Source organism: Danio rerio, chromosome 11 (assembly GCF_049306965.1).
Source record: "Danio rerio strain Tuebingen ecotype United States chromosome 11, GRCz12tu, whole genome shotgun sequence".
Lineage (NCBI taxonomy): Eukaryota > Metazoa > Chordata > Actinopteri > Cypriniformes > Danionidae > Danio > Danio rerio.
In genome coordinates, this window is record NC_133186.1 from 41,450,680 (window position 1) to 41,471,001 (window position 20,322).

Genomic DNA, 20,322 nt, shown 5'->3' on the forward strand with positions numbered 1-20,322 from the left:
AAGAAAAAACAAGATTAATTTGCTTACCCCATTGGCAGATTATTTTGCTTGTTTTAAGGAAAAACTCACTTAATATTGGCATTTTATTTCTCAAAACAAGACAATATGTTTTGCTTGTCTAGAAAATGCTTCTTGATATAAGAAATTTTAGATATTTAGACTAGAAATAAGACAAAAAATCTAAGCAAGAAAAGCATTTTTTGCAGTGCTCCTGATACCAAATGGTCAACTAGAAGTTATTATCTTTTATTCCTAAAACTTAGATAAGTGACAAGACTTTTGTCAGGTAGTGTACAGTTGAAGACAACATTACCAGCCAATTTAAAATATTTCCCAAGTGATTTTTAACAGAGATGATTTTTTAACACATTTTAAAGAATAATAGTTTTAATAACTAATTTATTTCTGTCTTCCATGATGACAGCACATGGTATTTTAGTAATAGAAATTTTCAAGATGTTAGTATTCAACTTAAAGTGCAATTTAAAGGGTTAATTGCGTTAATTAGGTTAAATAGGCAAGTCATTGGACAACAGTGGTTTGTTCTGTAGCCAATCAAAAAAATTAATTAAGGGGGATAATAATATTGTTTACAAAAAAGTAAAGTTTTTTTCTATGCAAACTAAAAGAATAAGACTTTATTAGGAAGATAAAATATTATAGGTAATACTGTGAAAATGTATTTTCTTTGTTAAACAACATTTGAAAGAGAACGACTTATTTAAAATGAGCTGAAACAGCAAATCTTGAGGTTTTTTGGAGGACAACTTAATGGTTTTATGTTTAATCCACTTAAATTTGTAAAAACTAAGTTAGCTTAATTATTTCATGTTGTCCCAACACAAATCGATTGTGGAACACAGCACTGAGTTCACTGTTTTCCTTTTTTAGATTATTTTCCCTTTGTTTCTCTTCCGAACAATAATATTTAATAAAGACATCTGTAATATTGCAATGAAAAGTTTTTGTTCCCATTCTTTATTTGATTTGTTAATTCTATTAAGTTGCCTTTTGACATTTGATGGGTGAACTGTAGGCAATAATAACTCTTGTTTTAATAATAATTTTATAAGAATAATTAACTTCTTTTTAAACACTTCACTATTTGTTCTCCGGAGTTACTTTCATAATTCCCACAAAGCATAATGTCATGTAGGTCTTATTTTTCTAGTCTTTTATCCTTGCTGTGCTTTATTTCTTGATTTGCAAGGCGAGTGTTTCTCCAAGTAGCACTGTGATCTCCAGGCGGAGTGTGAATGAGGGCAGTTAGAGTCCCGCTCAGGGTTGGCAGTGCCAGGCAAGCGCTGGAGAACATGTTTGAAGAAGAGCCGCATGTGAGGCTCAGCCATTGTCTATTGTTCACTCTTGTGGGCCGCTTGACACGTCACTCAAAACATCTCTCATCAATGCCTTCCTCACACAAATTCGCTCACTATTGATGATGTCATTATCGTTTTTGACGACCTCTGGTTGTCTACTTACATTAAAGTGCTTATTTTTTAATATCAACCTTAGCTAACTGGATTAAATGAACAAATAACGAAATGTTATAAAGTTTTACATTAAATTGGTTAACATTTAAGGATTGAAAGGATCATTCACCCAAAAATGAAAGTTCTGTAACTATTTATCTATTCTTCAATTTCTTCGTAAAATATTAAAACAACATTGACTCATCTTACAATTGTAAGGCAACTGCTTTTTTGAGTTGACTTCACTTAAATCCGTTGTGATCGCCAGTGATGTAGCCCTTGCAGATGGCTGAAGAACACTCCCTCCCGAACTACATACCCCATCATGTCCTTCAGTCACACACCGGTTTCAGGTTACACTCACTACATTATAGCAAGACTCAGCCAGAATGTGTGTGTGTGAGTGGTGTGTATATAATCCAAGTAATCAGTCATGATCAGCTTCAGCTGTTTGTGTGAGTATAATCTGGAGGTGACCTGAAACTGGTGTGTGACTGCGGGGCATAATAGGATACGTAGTTCAGGTGAATAACATTATATATTCTTCAGCAATCTGTGAGGGCTATTGGCTGGTTTATACTTCTGTGTCAAGTGATTGGCGTGATCCACAGTGCCTGCCGTACATGTAGCTGTGCATTTATACTTCTGTGTTCTGTTTGTGTTGCTCTGCAATAACACTTCCGAAACGCTAGCTGGCAGTGAGGTGTTTATATTCCTCTATGTCGTGTTTCTTTGTGGGTGTTTTTTTTTTTTATAAACGTTACCCTAAAATACAAGAAGCTAAAACTCGCTCATTCAGAGGCGGGAACCGGCTTACGTGCAACATCTTTATTCAGAAGGTAAACACAAAACAAAAGTCTCCATCTGGAGCTCCTTTACAGGACACTTGTAAACACTCGCTCCATCGGCCTCGCGGGTCTTAGCACCATTGTAAATAATTGTAAATCCGGCGATAGCAATAATTAAACCCTTGGGAACAACTGTGGTCGAAACCAAAGTTTACAGGTCTGTGTTCTCTGAACTCCTCTCAAGCGGTGGACTTCTATATTCTGATTGCTTGCCGCCGAATCAAGTCATAGCTCATTACCATAAAGTTAACTTGATTTCAACTCTTCTCTACGCCCAAACGACAAAGACAAAGCTCTTCAGCGCTTATCGCCCCCAACTCTCATTGAAAATGAATGACTTCCGACTACTTTGACACTCGCCGCTTTCAGTGTGAACGTACGGTATGAAGAGCATTGGGAAAAAAACAGCCGTTGAGTTCCATAGTATTTTTTTATATATATTGTTGCTTTTCTTACTATCAATGTAAATTTCTGCGTTTTTTTTTTTTTTTTTTTTTTTTTTCAACAATCTTCAGAATATCTTGTTTTGGGTTCAACAGTAGAAAGCAATTCATAAACATTTGGAACCACTTGGGTATGATTACATACTGTATTGAGGGAATGTTCATTTTTGGGTTAGCTATCCCTTTTAGACAATATATACGTTTTTCTGGATCATGTTATCATACATTCTACATTCAAACGACTTATTTAATATGAGCTGAAACAACAATTCTTGAGTTTTTTTGTGGGGACAACTTAATTGTTTCATGTTTAATTCACTTAAATTTGTAAAAACAAATAATTTTACCTAATTATTTCATGTTGTCCCAACACAAATCGATTGTAGAACCCAGCATTTATCATACATATCAATCTCGTATTTTTCTCTATGCGTTCAGTTTTAAAATGACAACAAAACATTATCATTTTCAATTCATTCCACTCAAGAGTTCATTTTGCAATGTTTACCATCCAAGTTTTCTAACTTAAAATTAGCGTGGCCCGAGCGTTCTTCATATATCCTAAACACTATCTTTAGTTGACAGCACATAATAACAGTTATTCAAGAAAAGGCACTAGAGCTGCTGCTGAAAAGGGCAAACAATGCAAGTTTGTAGGAGGCTGTCTGTACATACAGAAGTCACTATCGGAGCAGATGACCTCAGACTGAGGAGGGGGACAGTGGAATCAGATGGTCCCGTCACCCTTTGTGGGCCGAGGGTTATAGATTCCAGCAGCAGCAGTACAGTAACTGAGTGCAGCCTTTGTCTACTAGCTAGAGACCAACTGATATTCCAAAAAAACTGTTATTAAACTGAAAGTGGCAGTTGGGGTTGTGCAAAGGTTTTTCTTGATAAAGTAGTTCCTTTATGAAGTGACAATTACACTATTACAGCAGCGCTGTGGCGAATGCTTTTTAACAGATCACACAGCAGTTATGAATATTATTAATGGCACCCTTGAAAAGAATTAGATGTTCTGCGATGGCATTTTAGGTTTTGCAAAGAGATTTTTTGTCATAAAGATCAATTTTGGGCTTTGTATGATGGCTAGGTTGTTTTTTAAGATTCAAACATGTAATTTTATACTTAAAAATACGACTTATAAGATTTATGGAACCTCTTCATTCAACAAAAGGTTTTAAAGGTGAAGATACTTTTTCTTTGATTCAGATGTTTTTTATACTAAGAAGAACAGGTTCTTTTTAGTGCTTTAGACTGAAATGTTCTTTGAGGAACCCAAAATGGTTCTCCTGTGAAACCACTGCCAAAAAACGTCAGAATTATTAGCCCCCCTTTGAATTTTTGTTTTCTTTTTTAAATATTTCCTAAATGATGTTTAACAGAGCAAGGAAATTTTTACAGTATGTCTGATAATATTTTTTCTTCTGGAAAAAGTTTTATTTGTTTTATTTTGGCTAGAATTAAAGCAGTTTTTATTTTTTTAGGAACCATTTTAATGTCAAACTTATTAGGCCTTTTAAGCTATAATTTTATTTGAAAGTCTACAGAACAAACCATCGTTATACAATAACTTGCCTAATTACCCTAACCTGCCTAGTTAACCAAATTAGCCTAGTTACACTTTATAGAAGTGTCTTGAAAAATATCTATTTTACTGTCATCATGGCAAAGATAAAATAAATCTGTTATTAGAAATGAGTTATTAAAACTATTATGATTACAAATCTGTAAAAAAAAAAATCTGTTCTCTATTAAACAGAAATTGGGAATAAAATAAACAGGGGGGCTAATAATTCAGACGGGGCTAATAATTCTAACTTCAACTGTATATACATATAAATATATATATATATATATATATATATATATATATATATATATATATATATATATATATATATATATATATATATATATATATATATATATATATATATATAGGGGTGTAGGGTGGCACAGTGGGTAGCATGATCGCCTCTCAGCAAGAGGGTCGCTGGTTTGAGCCTCGACTGGGTCAGTTGGCATTTCTGTGTGGAGTTTGCATGTTCTTATGGATTTCCTCCAGGTGCTCCAGTTTCCTCCACAGTCCAAAGACATGTGCTGTAGGTGAATTAAGCTAAATTGGCCGTAGTGTATAAGAGTGAACGCAAGAGTGTATTGGTGTTTCCCAGTGTTGGGTTGTGGCTGGAAGGGTATCCGCTGTGTAAAATATATGCTGGATTAGTTGGCGATTCGTTCCGCTGTGGCGACTCCTGATTAATAAAGGGACTAAGCTGAAAAGAAAACGAATTAATGAATAAATTACATATATATTTTGTGGCATGGTGGCTCAGTGGTTAGCACTGTCGCTGCACAGCAAAAAGGTTGCTAGTTTGAGTCCCAGCTGGACCAGTTGGAATTTCTGTGTGGAGTTTGCATGTTCTGTGTGTGTGTGTGTGAATGAGTATCTATGGGTGTTTCCCAACACTTGGTTGTGGCTGGAAGGGCATCCACTGCAGAAAACATATGCTGGAATAGTTGGCAGTTCACTCCACTGTGGTTACCTCTGAAATAGAGACTAAGCCAAGGGAAAATGATTGAATACATATACAGTTGAAGTCAGAATTATTATCCCCTTTGTTTTTTTTGTTTTTTTTATATTTCTCAAATGATGTTTAACAGAGCAAGGAAATGTTCACAGTATGTCTGATAATATTCTTTCTTCTGGAGAAAGTCTTATTTGTTTTATTTCAGCTAGAATAAAGGCAGTTGTACATTAAAAAAAAACATTTTAAAGTCAATATTATTAGCCCCTTTAAGATATATTTGTTTTCGATAGTCTATAGAACAAACCATTATTATACAATAACTTACCTAATTACCCTAACCTGCCTAGTTAACCTAGTTAAATGTCACTTTAAGCTGTATAGAAGCGCCTTGAAAAATATCTAGTCAAATAGTATTTACTGTTATCATGGCAAAGATAAAATAAATCAGTTATTAGAGATGAGTTATTAAAACTATTATGTTTAGAAATCTGTTGAAAAAAATATGTTCACCAGTAAACAAAATTAGGGGAGAAAATAAACAGGAGAGCTAATAGTTTTGACTTTAACTGTATGTAGTTTTAAAATAAGTATTTTTGACAGATCTTAAGATCAGCACATTAGATTATATGTTATTTAAAGCACCTTTAGATACTTGATGGAACTTTAAGCAAGTTTCCCAGTGACGTTGTTGTAGGAACCATTTTGGTTCAATTTAGTTTCCATCAGTCAATCAAATCTGTAACAACTGAAATCTAGTCTGCAGCCCACTAGTAGATTCTTAAAGGAGATTTTTGTGGAGTTTTGTGGATTTAAGAAGTTAAGTTAAAAATTGACAATGATGCTATAAGAACTAAAATCTAAAAATTCCATCGTCCTGTTGCTTTTTTTGTTGTTGTTTGCACTTGGAACGTTTAAATGAACTGATCCGTCAGCCAGTTAGATAATATATAGAAAAACCTGACATTTCACTGTATCACTTACATTTTCATATAACATAACATTAAAAAATCTTAAACATTAGAATGAAAAATTCTTTTTACAATGTAAATTCTGTCAAAGCAGCTTAACATAGATGAGGAAGTCTAGTAAATGACTAAGGGGAAAATTAAACATGCTAGACTTTCTGCGTGCGGTGTTGCAGGCACAGTATCGATTGTCGTGAACTATGCCTCATTACACAAGAAGAACGATTGAATCTTGTGTCATGACGCCCATTTGTCGCTTACAAATCCCCAAGACACCTTACGTCAAGGAAATTGTGTCGAAATCGTGAAAAATTCGTGTCATCTGACCGAAGCTTAACTTTACTCGAAAGTTCACTAGAACGTCTTTAAATAATGCAGTCCTCAGAGCCCCAGTAGATGCTTAAGACATTCTAAAATCCAAGTGACACCAATGGAAGATTTTTGTTTCCATTTGTAATCTTTCATTTTAAATGTGATCACTGGTGGATCTTCCTTCAGCAGTGACATGTACAGTACACTGATCTGAAATGAACTCAACTGAACAGTGACATTAAGACTAAACTAAACTGAAGAAGTGTTCATTTACTGGAACTACACCAGCATTCTGCACTACTCTCCTGCCTGCCTGAATATGTCCGAAATATCTCGGCACTCTTTTTTTCATCTACCAGTGGTGTAAAGTACTTAAGTAAATGGACTTTGTTACTTTACTTAAGTATTTTTTGGCTACTTTTTACTTGTACTGAGTATTAAAATTTAAGCAACTTTTACTCTTTACACGACTACATTTTCGATTGAATATACTCTTTACTCTACATTTGAACGGGCGCTTATTGTTACTTGTTACATTGTGATTGTGCGCAACAAGTCGGCATCTTTATCAACCACGAGTAATTTGTTGGGTGGACGAGGCGATATAGGTACTGTATGCTATTTATGAGCTAAATCCCCGAACGTGAATTAGCAGCTTGCCTAATACCATAGATATATACATTAGATGTCGCCTGGCCTATTGTTGTCTATTGGACGGAACGCGTCAATAGCGCCGCCATCTTGCTACAGGGTAGCGCTCCTTTCAAATGAATGCGGGACCAAGGTACAGTGGAGGACTGTGGCCATCCAAAGCCAGAGATATACACATGTACACATATATCTATGATCGGGAGTTTTCCTGGATGTTAGTGTGTAATTTTTTTTTCTAATTACGAAAATCATAATTTTACATCACTTTTCTACATTGATGGATCAGTGAGCGCACAGGCATTCCTGACAAAAAGCTTGTGTTTGTGTGTACAGAAATGTACTATTCACCCTCCCTGTTAAATTTATTCTAATCATGTCCTGAAACACAGCTCCTCTCCTGCTTTCACTTCTCATACTGACGGAGAGAGCGATTCGTTTGTGAATGAATCCCCCGAACGACTCTTTCACTAACGTTAGCCGACAATAATACAAGCTTCTGGCAGCGCAGCATCTCGTTGTCATATTTCTTTTGCATTGTTTGCTGATTTTATTCAACAAAACTAGCATAAGCCGAGTGTTTAGTGCGAGTTGGAGCTGCTTTGCCTTATGATGAATGCAGTAAGTGACTGTATTATCATCAATAACGTGACCTGATTAGCACAAAAGTTCAGAACATACAAAAACAGAAAAAAACGTTCGAGGTTACTAAAGTAACCCTTCGTTCCCCGAGGAGGGGAACGGAAGCACTATAAGTGGATTTGATTGTAAAATCCACGCATTGGGAGGTTCGGTTCAGAAGCTACTCGTCTGAAAGAGTATTGAACGGGCCAATTAAGAATGAATTGGCAGCGCAAGCCTGCGCAGGTGAGCGGCATAAGCAATCAACTGAGTATATAAGCTCACCTGGCGCAGCAGACGCTATCCTTTTTAAGCTGAAGAGACTTTCAACAGCTAAGGGACAGTCATTATGGCGACGGAGTATAGTGCTTCCGTTCCCCTCCTCGGGGAACGAAGGGTTACTTTAGTAACCTCGAACGTTCCCCTTCGGGGGGAACTTCAGCACTATAAGTGGATTTGATTGTAAAATCCACGCATTGGGAGCCCATTGAAAGCGCCATAATGACTGCACCTTACCAACACCCCCGATGAGGAGATAGTCAAGCAAGCGTGACGCACCCGCATCATGGGGGGCGCGGTCCTCCAACGTGTCCCTGGCCCTAATTTATCCTACTTCAACAGAAGTTTTACGGATTTATATATATTTTTTGGGAAGTCGTGAGCATCTAGATAATTCTAGGAAAATACGACAGTACGTTGGGAAGCGTGCAATCCCGATAGGGAGGACGCTGCGGAGGCCATCCGTTACCCAAGGGGGGATAGATGGCAGAATTTACATATGGACTAGCCCTAAAAAGGGGGAGTACGCATAGCAAAAGAGTGGTTAGCGGGGAGGGAAGACACGGGTCCGCCCAGGGGGGGGGGGACTTAACCGTGGCTGAATAAGCATATGGGATCGCCTAGTGGGGACCACGCATAGCAGGCACCTTTACCCAAAACGCGGGCTGACCAGCGGGCAGACCTACAACGTATTGGGCCAGCAAGTGACTCCTCCGCTGAGTCAGTGCTGGGGGCCACGGAGGAATCTGCAGGGCTCACCTGACGGGGAACTTTACTGACAGATAAAAAGGCGCACGTATCTCCGTGTTAGGGAAAATGGCGCAGCAAGCGTGTTTCAACACCCTACCGAATTGTTTCCTCAATCACCAAGGGTTACCTAATACCCTTGAGGAAACCGGCTCCACTCGCAGATTGTAAAACCTTGCAAATGTGTTGGGTGTCACCCAGCCCGCAGCTCTACAGATGTCTGTTAGAGGGGCGCCGCGTGCGCGCGCTCGAGAGGATGCGAAGCTCCGAGTGGAGTGCGCACGCGCTCTCGGGGGACGCGGCTCATCTCGGCTCTGATAGTGAAAGAAAGGCATCCACAATCTAGTGGGAACTTATTTCGGTACGGCACTTCCCTGCTGCCGACCGCTATAACAGACGAAGAGCTGCTCAGATGATCTAAACTCTGAGTGCGGTCCGGATAATACGCAAAACGCGAACTGGACAATAAATAAGGGCTGGGTCTGCCTCCTCCGAGGGCAGCGCTTGCAGGCTCACTACCTCGTATTAAAACGGAGTGGTAGGAACCTTGGGCACATATCGCGGGCGGGGTCTCATACGTGAGAGAAGCCAGCCCAATTACAGGCACGAGTCACTGACCGAAAAATGCCTCCGGGTCCCCGACCCTCTAATCGATATCAACGCGACCAGCAGAGCTGTCTTCAGGGACAGAAAATACTGAGTCGAGGATCGAAGGGATCTGACGCGGCTTGTGTAGCGAGGGCGAGATCCTAAGAGGGCATGAGAGGGGGCGGGGTGGATTAATTCGCTTAACGCCCCTGAGGAACCGGATGATGAGGTTATGCGTTCCCACGGTGCTGCCAGCCACCGCGTTATGAGAGCGGAGATGGCAGCCACGTAACCTTGAGTGTGGAGGGCGACAGCCTGCTCTCCAACTTCTCTCGGCGTAAAGAAAGCACAACGCTGATCTGGCAAATTACGGGGGTCTTCTCAGCGAGAGACACACCATTCAGTGAATAGACTTCACGTCAGGGCATAGGCGCGCTCGGGGAGGGGGCTCTAGCCCGAGTGACGGTATTAGCCACCGCAATCGGAGGTTACCTAAGTCTTCCTCGCGTCTAAAAATCTCTTCAAAGATCGGCGAGGGTGCCAGGTGGTGCCCTGTCCCTGAGAGAGTAGGTGCTCTCTCGAAGGGACTGCCAGGGGAGGGCTATCGCGAGGGAGAGCTCTGACATCCAGGTCCGGTTGAGCCAGAGGGGCGCAACCAGCAACCTGTTCCTCGTCCTCCCTGACCATGCACAGTAACTGCGCGAGCAGGCTCACTGGGGGAAACGCGTATTGCGCGTGCCCCGAGGCCAGCTGTAAGCCAGTGCATCCGTGCCGAGAGCACTCGGTCAGGGAAAGAACAACTGGCAATGAGCGATCTCGGGGGAAGCAACAGATCGATCTGGGCTTCCCCGAATCGCGCCCATATCAGCTGAACAGACTCGGGGTGGAGTCTCCATTCTCCAGGACGCAAGGCTGCCGTGAGAGCGCATCGGCTGCACGGTTGAGCTTGCCTGAATATGAATGGCGTGCAGCGATTTCAGCCGCGGATGACTCCAGAGGAGCAGACGGCGGGCGAGCTGAGACATGCGGCGAGAGCGCATACCCCCTATACGGCTGATATACGCCACCGCCGCCGTACTGTCCGTCCTGACCAGCACGTGTTGCCGCTCCAACACCGGAAAAAAACGGTGGAGAGCGGGGAACACTGCCAACAGCTCCAGGCGATATGCCAATGCAACTGGGTACCTTTCCACAGGTCCGCAGCCGCATGCCCGCAACGCACAGCCCCCCAGCCCGTGTTGGAAGCGTCTGCTGAAACGACAACAAGACTGGACGCCTGTTCTAGAGACACCCAGGCCTGTAGGAACGAGGGGTCGCTCCAAGGGCTGAGGGCGCGGCGACACAGCGCAGTAACAGAGACTCGGTGTGCGCGCGCGTGCCATGCGCGTCTGGGGACTCGATCGTGAAGCCAGTGCTGAAGTGGTCTCATATAGAATAATCCGAGCGGCATGAAGCGGCTGCGGATGCCATATGCCCCAGGAGCCTCTGAAATTGTTTCAGTGGGACCACTATTTTACTGTCGAGCTCTCTCAGACAGTACAGCATCAGCTGAGCGCGCTCTCCGGAGAGGCGCGCTGCCATGGTGACCGAGTCCAGCTCCAGCCCGAGAGAAGAGATCCTCTGCACGGGGGCGAGTTTGCTCTTTTCTCGGTTGACCTGAAACCCCCACAGGTGGAAGTGCCAGAGCACTTTGTCTCTGTGCATAATCAACTCTGTGCATAATCAAAAGAGAGGGCAATTCAGCCAGTCGTAAAGAAATTGAGTATGCAGATGCCCGCGAGCCGAAGGGGCGCTGAGGCACCCTCCGCGGGCTTGGTGAGGACCCGCGGAGACAGAGAGAGCCCGAAGGGGAGGGCTTTGTATTGCCAAGCTCGACCTTCAAACGCAAACCGCAGAAACTGTCGGTGGCGAGGAAGAGTGGAGACATGGAAATACGCGTCCATCAGGTCTAATGCTGCAGACCAACCCAGAGGACGAACGCACCGGAGGATGCGCTTCTGCGTGAGCATTCTGAACGGCAGCTTGTGCAGGCAGCGGTTCAAAACGCGCAGATCTAGGATTGGCCGTGACCCACCGCTCTTTTTGGGCACGATGAAGCGTGGGCTGTAAAACCCGCTCTCCATCTCGGCTGGAGGGAGCGGCTCGATTGCATCCTTCGCCAGGAGGACAGCAATCTCCTCTCGCAAGACAGGGGCGGACAGGGGGCTGACCCTGGTGAATACACACCCGTGACTTGGGGGGCCGTTTCGCGAACTGAATCGCATAGCCGAGTCTGATTGTGCGTATGAGCCACCGCGAAGAGCTGGCCCGCGCTAACCAGGCAGGCAGAGCTCTCGCTAATGGACTCATCGCTACAATCGCTGACGTACCAGCAGTGGGGCAGCGCGGAGTGGGTGTGCTGATCCGGGAAGCTCGCGGGTCCCACGGAAAAGCTGGAGGTGAGATATTTGCTCTCACTCCAAACCCGAGCTCCGGAGGGGAGGCTCGAGGGGTGGGAGAAAGGAGACCGTCCTCCCAGCGCTCGTGAGCCACTGGCGAAACGCACCGAATCTGCAAGCTAGAAAGCATAGCGTCCCAGACTGGCAGATTTCGGGCTGTCACATCTGGGGAAGTGAAAAGTGCCCTTTCATAATGTTTTCATGGCAGTAAAAAGTGCCGTTGGAAATGGGGCCCCGCCCTCCAGCGGGGAAAGAGCAAGTTCCCTCTTCTCCAGATGGCCTGTCCCAGGGGCGCTTCGCGGTCCGTTGCCGGACTTAGCGGCGTTCTGGGCAGGGGGGCTGCCTGCTTCCGAGGTGCCCGACGCGCTCGCTTCGCCTTAGGCGTGTGCGGGGGCGGAGCAGCTCTCGTAGGCGGGCGCCTTCGGCGAGGAGCAGGTATGAATGGCACGGCGGGCGGAGCGGGCTACGGACCGCCGATAAGACATCACCCACCAACTGCTCTCTCACCGCCTTGAATTCCTGGGTGAATTCACAGACAGTGTCGCCGAACCTGGCTGGGGATATGGGGAAGTCAAGAAAGCGGACTTTGTCGACTTTGCGCATATCAGCCAGGGGTGGCGCTCCTGGACCACTAATGTGGACATCGTCCTCCCCAACGCACACGCAGCGGACTCAGTAGTCCGAAGAGCTAAGTCGGCGGCGGTGCGAAGCTCGTAAGCCTGGGTTGGACCCACCCTCGTGCAGCTCGGCCAGCGCCTGCGCTTGGTAGCGCTGGTAGGTGGCTATCGCATGCAAGGCGGAAGCAGCCTGGCCCGCAGCTATGTAAGCTCTAGCTCCGAGGGAGGTAGATAACTTACAGGCTTTGGATGGGAGACGAGGCGGACCCCGCCAAGAAGAGGCGCCGCGCGGATTTACCGCCATCGCGCACTCAACCTGAGGAATCGCCACATACCCCCTGGCTGTTTCACCGTCAAGAGTGGTTAGGGTGGAGGAACACGCAGCACGAGCAGAAAAAAGTGCTTTACAAGACCGCGTGAGCCTACTGTGCACCTCCGGGAAGAAGGGAACGCCCCTCTAGTCGGTCCGGCCGCGGAGCTGGGGGATAAACCATCTCCAACCCACGGCCGAAGCAGCCCGGGAAAGCACGGCTAACATGTCCGTTTCAGGATCCGTAGTGACAGCGCTCACCAGCCCGAAGGGGGCGAGCGGGTCTGGATCATCATCGGACAATGAAAGCCCACCCTCCGATGCCGCGGTGGACATCTGGTCTCCGGTGTCATCGGGCGTAAGGGCTACCATCTGTTAGACGGATCGCTTCCTCCGCCCGAAGCTTGGATGGAGCGCTTAGAGGAGCGGGAGGTCCGCGGGCCCGTGGGCGACGGATTATCTCTCGCTGAAACCCTCAGATCTGCCCGAGTGCCCGCTGCAGAGCAGGGGACAACTGGGGTGGTTCGCCTTTTTGCAAAGGCTAACCGCGATCTTGCGCAACAGTCATGGCATCGCGATGACGACATGAACTGCCCGCGAGCAGCGCATTAACATGCTGGACCCCCAGACATGCAACACAGTGCCCGCGCCCATCATCCGAGGACAGGAAACCACCGCATCCAGAAACGCACAGTCGGAGCGCCGTCCTGATAAGGACGTGCTGCACGACTGTGTTGCTCTTTCTGTGAAGTTTGCAACTTTATACGCACCGCTCTGGAGGACCGGACCCAAAGAACGCCAGGCAAGGGAGAAACCCAGCTCGACCGTCTGCCACTGCGTGTACACACTCTGGACCGGGAGAATGCTCTCGTTCGCTCAGAATCGCTGGTCACAGCAGGAGGAACCCTCATCGACTCGATCAGAAAGTCTCTGAAGCGAAAAGGATAGCGTCTGCTGCGCCAGGTGAGCTTATATACTCAGTTGATTGCTTATGCCGCTCACCTGCGCAGGCTTGCGCTGCCAATTCATTCTTAATTGGCCCGTTCAATACTCTTTCAGACGAGTAGCTTCTGAACCGAACCTCCCAATGCGTGGATTTTACAATCAAATCCACTTATAGTGCTGAAGTTCCCCCCGAAGGGGAACTTAATATTACCTATGAAATGTTCTGCCTTTGTGCTTTGTTTTCTTTGTTTGCTCGTTACTACACCCGTAGACAGCGCTAATTCTAGCATCTTCAAGTAATAACACTGTGTTGACTAGTGCGGTTGAATGACATTTGTCCTGGGAGCACTGTACCAATATGGCGGCGCTATTGACGCATGCTCAGGCTCCCTATGCGATATCTAGTGTATATATATATGGCCTAATACCAGGTGTTTAATTAGCGACATGGCTGCTACAAATGATGAAGGCACAGTCGGCACATCAAGCAGTGCCAGCACTGATGACCGTCCATGCCCTTATTTGAAAGAAAAGTGTTCATTTGCAGGTATGCAGAATGGCTCTTGCAGGATGTAGTTTAATTTGTTTGCAACGAACCACGAAAATAAGTGCTTTTAAGAAGTTATCGTCAAACTTGAGAAAACGCATTAAAGTAAGAGTCTATTTAATCTTAATTTAATGTAATTTTAGTGAATTTAATACAGTTACTGATATGGCAAAAACCACTGCGACATGACATGACTATTTGTTATGTATTTTTCATTGAATTTATATGTAGTTTACTAAGTTGAAAAAACACTGCTCCTCTTTGTTTAATTTTAATACAGAGAAAACATCCTATTTAATTGAAAAACTACTCAAAATAAAAGTATTACCCCCCTTTGAGACTGAGAGGTGAATCACATGAAAGTCAGCCCTGAATTTTTTATTTTTACTACGTTTTTACTACTTTTTTATTTTTTGAAAAATTTTGCCTTTTTGAACATTTGAGTTTGAGACTTTTTTGTTCTTTTTTTATCTATTTTGTTCTGCCATTTTGAAACATTGAGGTGTTCAATTTAATTTCTGTATTAAATAAAACCTTTCTTGGTGTTCTTTGAGCTACATTCAGTATAAGTAAAATACTTAAGTTCTTTTAAAAATTTAAACTTTAATACTTTTACTCAAGTCTTATTGGAATTGGTGACTTGTAACTTGTAATGTTTACAGTAAGGTATCAGTACTTTTACTCAAGTATGGTTTTCAGGTACTCTTTACACCTCTGTCATCTACTCTTTATTAAGCTGCTTTGACACAACCTACATTATAAAAAGCACTAAAGCAATAAATAAATGAAAGAAAATCTTCAAATTCATATGTAAGATATGCTTTAAACATATCTTAAAAATGGCAAATGTTTGTTTATAATCCCTTCAAAGCGGCGATAAAGAGTGTAGTGTGGGGATGTGCATTCTGAACATATCTTTGGTGTTTGCTCCAAACACTGGCCTTTTCTTCTCAACACAACCGCCATTCATCCCATCAAGACAATACGCTGTTATTAAAGCAATGATGCAGAATATAAGACGGCAAACTGTTTTCTCAGAACACGCCACATTTATATTACATCTGCCATTGTTATTAAGAAAGCGCCTCATAACTCTTCAGAAGCGTTGGGTTTTGTCACACACCGCAAATCACAAACAGATGAGGATGTGATGCTGATTGTCATGAAGAAAATAATTGAATTATCCTAAATCCACCATTCATAATTGAATTTTAGGGACGTCTTCTTCTCAGGAATACACAAGAAGCGACTGATTCTGATTAGACGCAAGAAGTCACCACATAATTGACAATGACCGGCGCTAAATGTTGATTAATCGCCATGTAATTGCATTCCACTGGATTTCAGCAGTCTGTGTCTCGGTGAGGTTAGCGTCACATAAGACTCTCATTATAATATGTCAAAACGCACATATTTTAATTTGATCGATTAAACGAGTTGATTAAATCCATCTGCACACAGCAGCCCTTGGAGTTGATTGCATTTTTTTTTTCAACCTACTAACCTCCTTCAGCCTAACAGTCTTGATTTAATTATTATTTCATATAAAGCTCTTTTTTAATCTGTATATACAACAAACATGAGCATACTTATAAATACTACACTCTTAAAAGTAAAAAAAATGATAGAGAATGCATTTCAAATTCAACGTAACCTTTTGTTTGTTTCAGTGGGGAGCTACAAAAAATTGATGGCTTCACTTAAATGTTGCAAATGAATCCGTCTTTTAAAATGTAACTACTATCAGTCGACAATGCACAAAGCATCGGTGAGCAAATCAAGGCAAAGGCAGGAGAAGCTCGATTCAGCATTGAACTTCAGTGTGTTATAAATGGGATCTCTTATGTTTTTACAGGTTCATTATAAAACATTTAAAATGATACTGCATCCTTAATTAATATGTTTTAAAGCAACGTCTTCTAGTTATTTTTAAATATTAGTAAATAAATCACCCATGGAAAATTTAATGTAATACGGTTTGGTATATTTAACTTCACAGCCCTCAATCAAGATTGATTTTTGCCCTTTTATAGAGTCCTTCAGGGTTTTAGAATGTTCTTCACACTTTAAAAGAAGATGTTTTTAAGAATGTTTCAAAGGGATAGTTCGCCATTAACATTTACTCGATATTTACTCACCCTTTCCAAACATTAATCAGTCCGTTTTTTCTGCTGAACACTAAAGAAGGTATTTTGAAGAAAGTTAAAAAGTTTTTTGGAGTGTACTAAGACAAATAAATATACTGGAAGTCAATGGTTACAGGTTTTCAGCATTCTTCTTCACACTTTAAAAAAATTTGGTTTTAAGAAAGTTTTAAAGGGATAGTTCACCCTAAAATGAACATTTGATCAATATTTACTCTCACCCAAGTGATTCCAAACATTAATGAGTCTCTTTATTCTGCTTAAGACTAAACAAGGTATTTTGAAGAAAGCAGAAAACCTGTAACTGTTGACTTCCATACACTAAAAAAAGCTGGTTTCCACACAATTCCATCATGTTGTCCCAGTGCAAATCGAGTTAACTAATTGTTTTTACAAATTTAAATAGATTGAACATGAAAAAATTAAATTGTCCTCGAAAAAAAAGTTGTGTTTCAACTCATTTTAAATAAGTAGTTTGAACAAGCAGCAAAAGTTTTTTTGGAGTTTACTATAAAAAATAATACTGTGGAAGTCAATGGTTACAGGTTTTCAGCATTCTTCTTCACACTTAAAAATGTGGTTTTAAGAATGTTTAAAAGGGATAGTTCACCCAAAAAATGAACATTTAATCACTGTCTACTCACCCTAAAGGGATTCCAAACTTTAATGAGTCTCTTTCTTCTGCTGAACATTAAAGAAGGTATTTTGAAGAAAGCTGAAAATCTGTAACTATTATCTTCTACTGTACAAAAAAAGGAGTAAACTCAATTAATTCATGTCGTTCCAACATAAATTGAGTAACTTAATTGTTTTTACATATTTAAGTGGATTGAACATGACATCATTAAGTTGTCTTCGAAAAAACATAGAGGTTGTGTTGTTTCAACTCATTTTAAATAAGTAGTTTGAATAAGCAGCAAAAGTTTTTTTGGAGTGTACTAGGAAAAATAAATACTATGGAAGTCAATGGTTACAGGTTTTCAGCATTTTTCTGCACACATAAAAAACTATAGTTTTAAGAATATTTTAAGGGATAGTTCATCTAAAATAATGAACATTTAATCAATGTTTACTCACCCTCAAGTGATTCCAAACATTGAGTTTCTTTATTCTGCTGAACACTAAATAAGATATTTTGAAGAAAGCTGAAAACCTGTAACCATTCACTTCCATTGTAAAAAATGCTGGGTAACATTCAATTACTTCATGTTGCTCCAACACAAATTGAGTTAACTTAATTGTGTTTACAAATTTAAGTGGATTAAACATGAAAAATTGAAGTTGTCCATCCCCAAAAAGTAGGAGTTGTGTTATTTCAACTCATTTTAAATACGTAGTTTGAACAAGCAGCAAAAGTATTGTGCAGTGTAGTAGGAAAAACAAATACAATGGAAGTCAATGGTTACAGGTTTTCAGCATTCTTCTTCACACTTTAAAAAAGATGGTTATAAGAATGTTTTAAAGGGATAGTTCACCCTAAAATGAACATTTGATCAATATTTACTCACCCAAAAGTGATTCCAACCATTGATAAGTTTCTTCTGCTGAACACTAAAGAAGGTATTTTGAAGAAAGCTAAAAAAAAAAAGCATGTAACCATTGACTTCTACCGTAAAAAAGGATCGGTTACACTCAATTCCTTCATGTTGTCCCAGTATAAATCGGGTTAACTTAATTGTTTTTAAAAATGTAAGTAGATTGAACATGATATAATTAAGATGCCCCCCCACCCCAAAGGAATTGTGTTGTTTCAATTCTTTTTAAATTAGAAGTTTGAACAAGCAGCAATTTTGTTGAGTGTATTAGGAAAAATAAATACTATGAAAGTCAATGGTTACAGGTTTTCAGCATTCTTCAAAATATCTTCCTTTATATTTAATAGATGTAAACAACCCATAAGGATTTGAAATAAGTGAAAGGGTCAGTAAATGATGACAACATTTTAATTTTTAAGTGAACTGTTCCCTTAATGTTCTCTGAGGAACCAAAAATTGTTCTTCTGCGCCACAACAAACTCCCTTATATCACTTTAATTAGTTTTAATATCATAATTAAACACGTCATTCCAAAAACATTCTGTTTTTCTTCCGTGGGAGATGAAAGAAGATATTTTAAATGCAATTTTCAATCATTTTTCACAACTTTTTTTGTGCAATGATGTGAAAGTGGAACTAAAATGACCGTTAAACTCTCTATTACTTTTACCATCTGTCATTTTTGTGTTAACTGGTCTTTAAGGAACCTACAATTGTACAAACATACTACATACTCTACACACTCTCTTGTGGAATCATTATTTTACCAAAATAACTTGAACATCTCAGTTAAAAACAAGTCTGAAATCTTTTTTTTTTATTCTGTGATATTTTTGTGGCAATTTTTCCACAACTTTTTTGTTTTTGTTTTAGCCAGGTGTGCAACGATGAATTAGAGTAAGAAAAACTCTAAACTATCACTTTAACCATCTGTCAGTGCTTAAAAATTTGCTGTACTTCTTACCGTCCAGCGAAAGCAAAGAGTCGAAGATCTTGCACTGCACCTGGCCTGTACTCTGAGATGCACAGGACATCCACAGGCCCTCATACAAGCCCACAGCCATGATGATGGCATCCCCTGCATACGAGGACTGCTTCCACTGGGGTAGCACCGTAGTGGAGATGATCCCAATCCATCCTCCCAATGCCAGAAAGTAGCCCAGAAGCTGAAACCCAGAGTTGGCCATAGTAGCCCTTTCTTTAGTGTTTCTTTTAGTTTGCAATTAGAGTGTAAAGACGTCCTCCGGTCAGGAACCAGCCAACTGCGATTCCCTCAACAGCGTGCAAAAGAAATCCACCAAAGTCTGATTCTCGCCAACTCTTCACTCACTCGCTGTATCCTTTTGTAGCTCTCGTTCGAGTCAGTATCTCTCATTTGGAGGCTCCCTGTGGCATTCTGGCTCGAGTCTCCAATGTGAAGGGACCCCACTTTTTTGGGTGGGGAATGTTAGCAGAAGTGTTTGGGGGTGCCGTCAGGATGTGCTTGAGCGCCGCTGTACTGTCCGCATTGCTGTTCTTGTCACACACCAGTGCGTCTGGATGGTGCTCAGAGGGCAGAGCAGCAGGAAAAAAGCAGAATACTTCACAGACCAAGAAAAAAAGCAGAGTAAATCTAATGGGGGCTGGTGGGCGCTCTCTGATTGGTGCGTTCGGGTAGAGAAACGCCTCCTGGAAATAGTGCAGGAGGGACTGATTAAGGCCAGATGTCACTTGTAGAGTTAAAAAGAGAGACGTGTGATGCACCACAGAGCCCTAATTGCATTAACCCCTCTTCAGACCTGAATTGTGGTCCAAGTTTCAGATAAATGGGAGAAGTATTTGTTTTGTTCTTAAGGAAATCAAATAAAAACAATAAAAGTGTCAAATATTTTATTACATTTAATTAATTTATTTATTTTTATTTATTTATTCTTTTGTTTGTTTGTCCATTTTAGTGGACATCAGCTGGATACTTGTAATTGCTGACTTCCATAGTACACTACCTGACAAAAGTCTTGTCGCCTATGCAAGTTTTATAAACAACAAATAATATCTTGACTTCTAGTTTATCATTTGGTATCAGAAGTGGCTTATATGACAGGCAAAGACCTCTAGATTACGCTTATTTTAGCTAAATAAAACATGATTATGTCTTGATTTTTAATGATTTAATTAGGACAGTAAGGTCTGACTTTGCTTAGACATAAGTCTTGTCACTTAACAGAAATGCTGCAGTGGAAACAGAATGAATATTGTGTATGACTCTTATGAGCTTGGAGGACTGCATCCATACATCTCTGCAATGACTCAAATCACTGATTAATAAAGTCATCTGGAATGGCAAAGAAAGCGT

The 20,322-nt window shown here is 41.5% G+C and overlaps 1 protein-coding gene and 2 long non-coding RNA genes across 7 annotated transcripts in view; 2 read left to right on the forward strand and 1 right to left on the reverse strand.

The window, feature by feature from the left end:
- cldn19 (claudin 19) overlaps window positions 1-19,537 on the reverse strand; it is a 40,664-nt gene extending 21,127 nt beyond the window's left edge. For 3 of the 4 annotated variants that reach the window (XR_012386785.1, XM_017358226.4, XM_017358227.4), the window contains exon 1: window positions 18,955-19,537. Coding sequence is in view for 3 of the 4 variants with exons in the window: in XM_017358226.4 (XP_017213715.1) it covers window positions 18,955-19,177 (223 nt within the window). In the remaining variant the exon portion in view is untranslated. 4 annotated transcript variants of the gene reach the window in all.
- The window catches only part of LOC137496660 (uncharacterized), a 148,989-nt gene that overhangs the window by 101,222 nt on the left and 27,445 nt on the right, over window positions 1-20,322 (forward strand). The gene's annotated exons all lie outside the window — the stretch shown is intronic.
- On the forward strand, window positions 14,727-19,382 carry LOC141376669 (uncharacterized). 2 transcript variants are annotated; one of them, XR_012387347.1, is made up of 3 exons: window positions 14,727-16,573; window positions 17,001-17,431; window positions 17,864-18,008. It is a non-coding gene; the product is annotated as an uncharacterized lncRNA (long non-coding RNA). The 2 variants fall into 2 exon arrangements; XR_012387346.1 differs by lacking the exon at window positions 17,864-18,008 and adding an exon at window positions 18,296-19,382 and having other exon boundaries at window positions 14,745-16,573.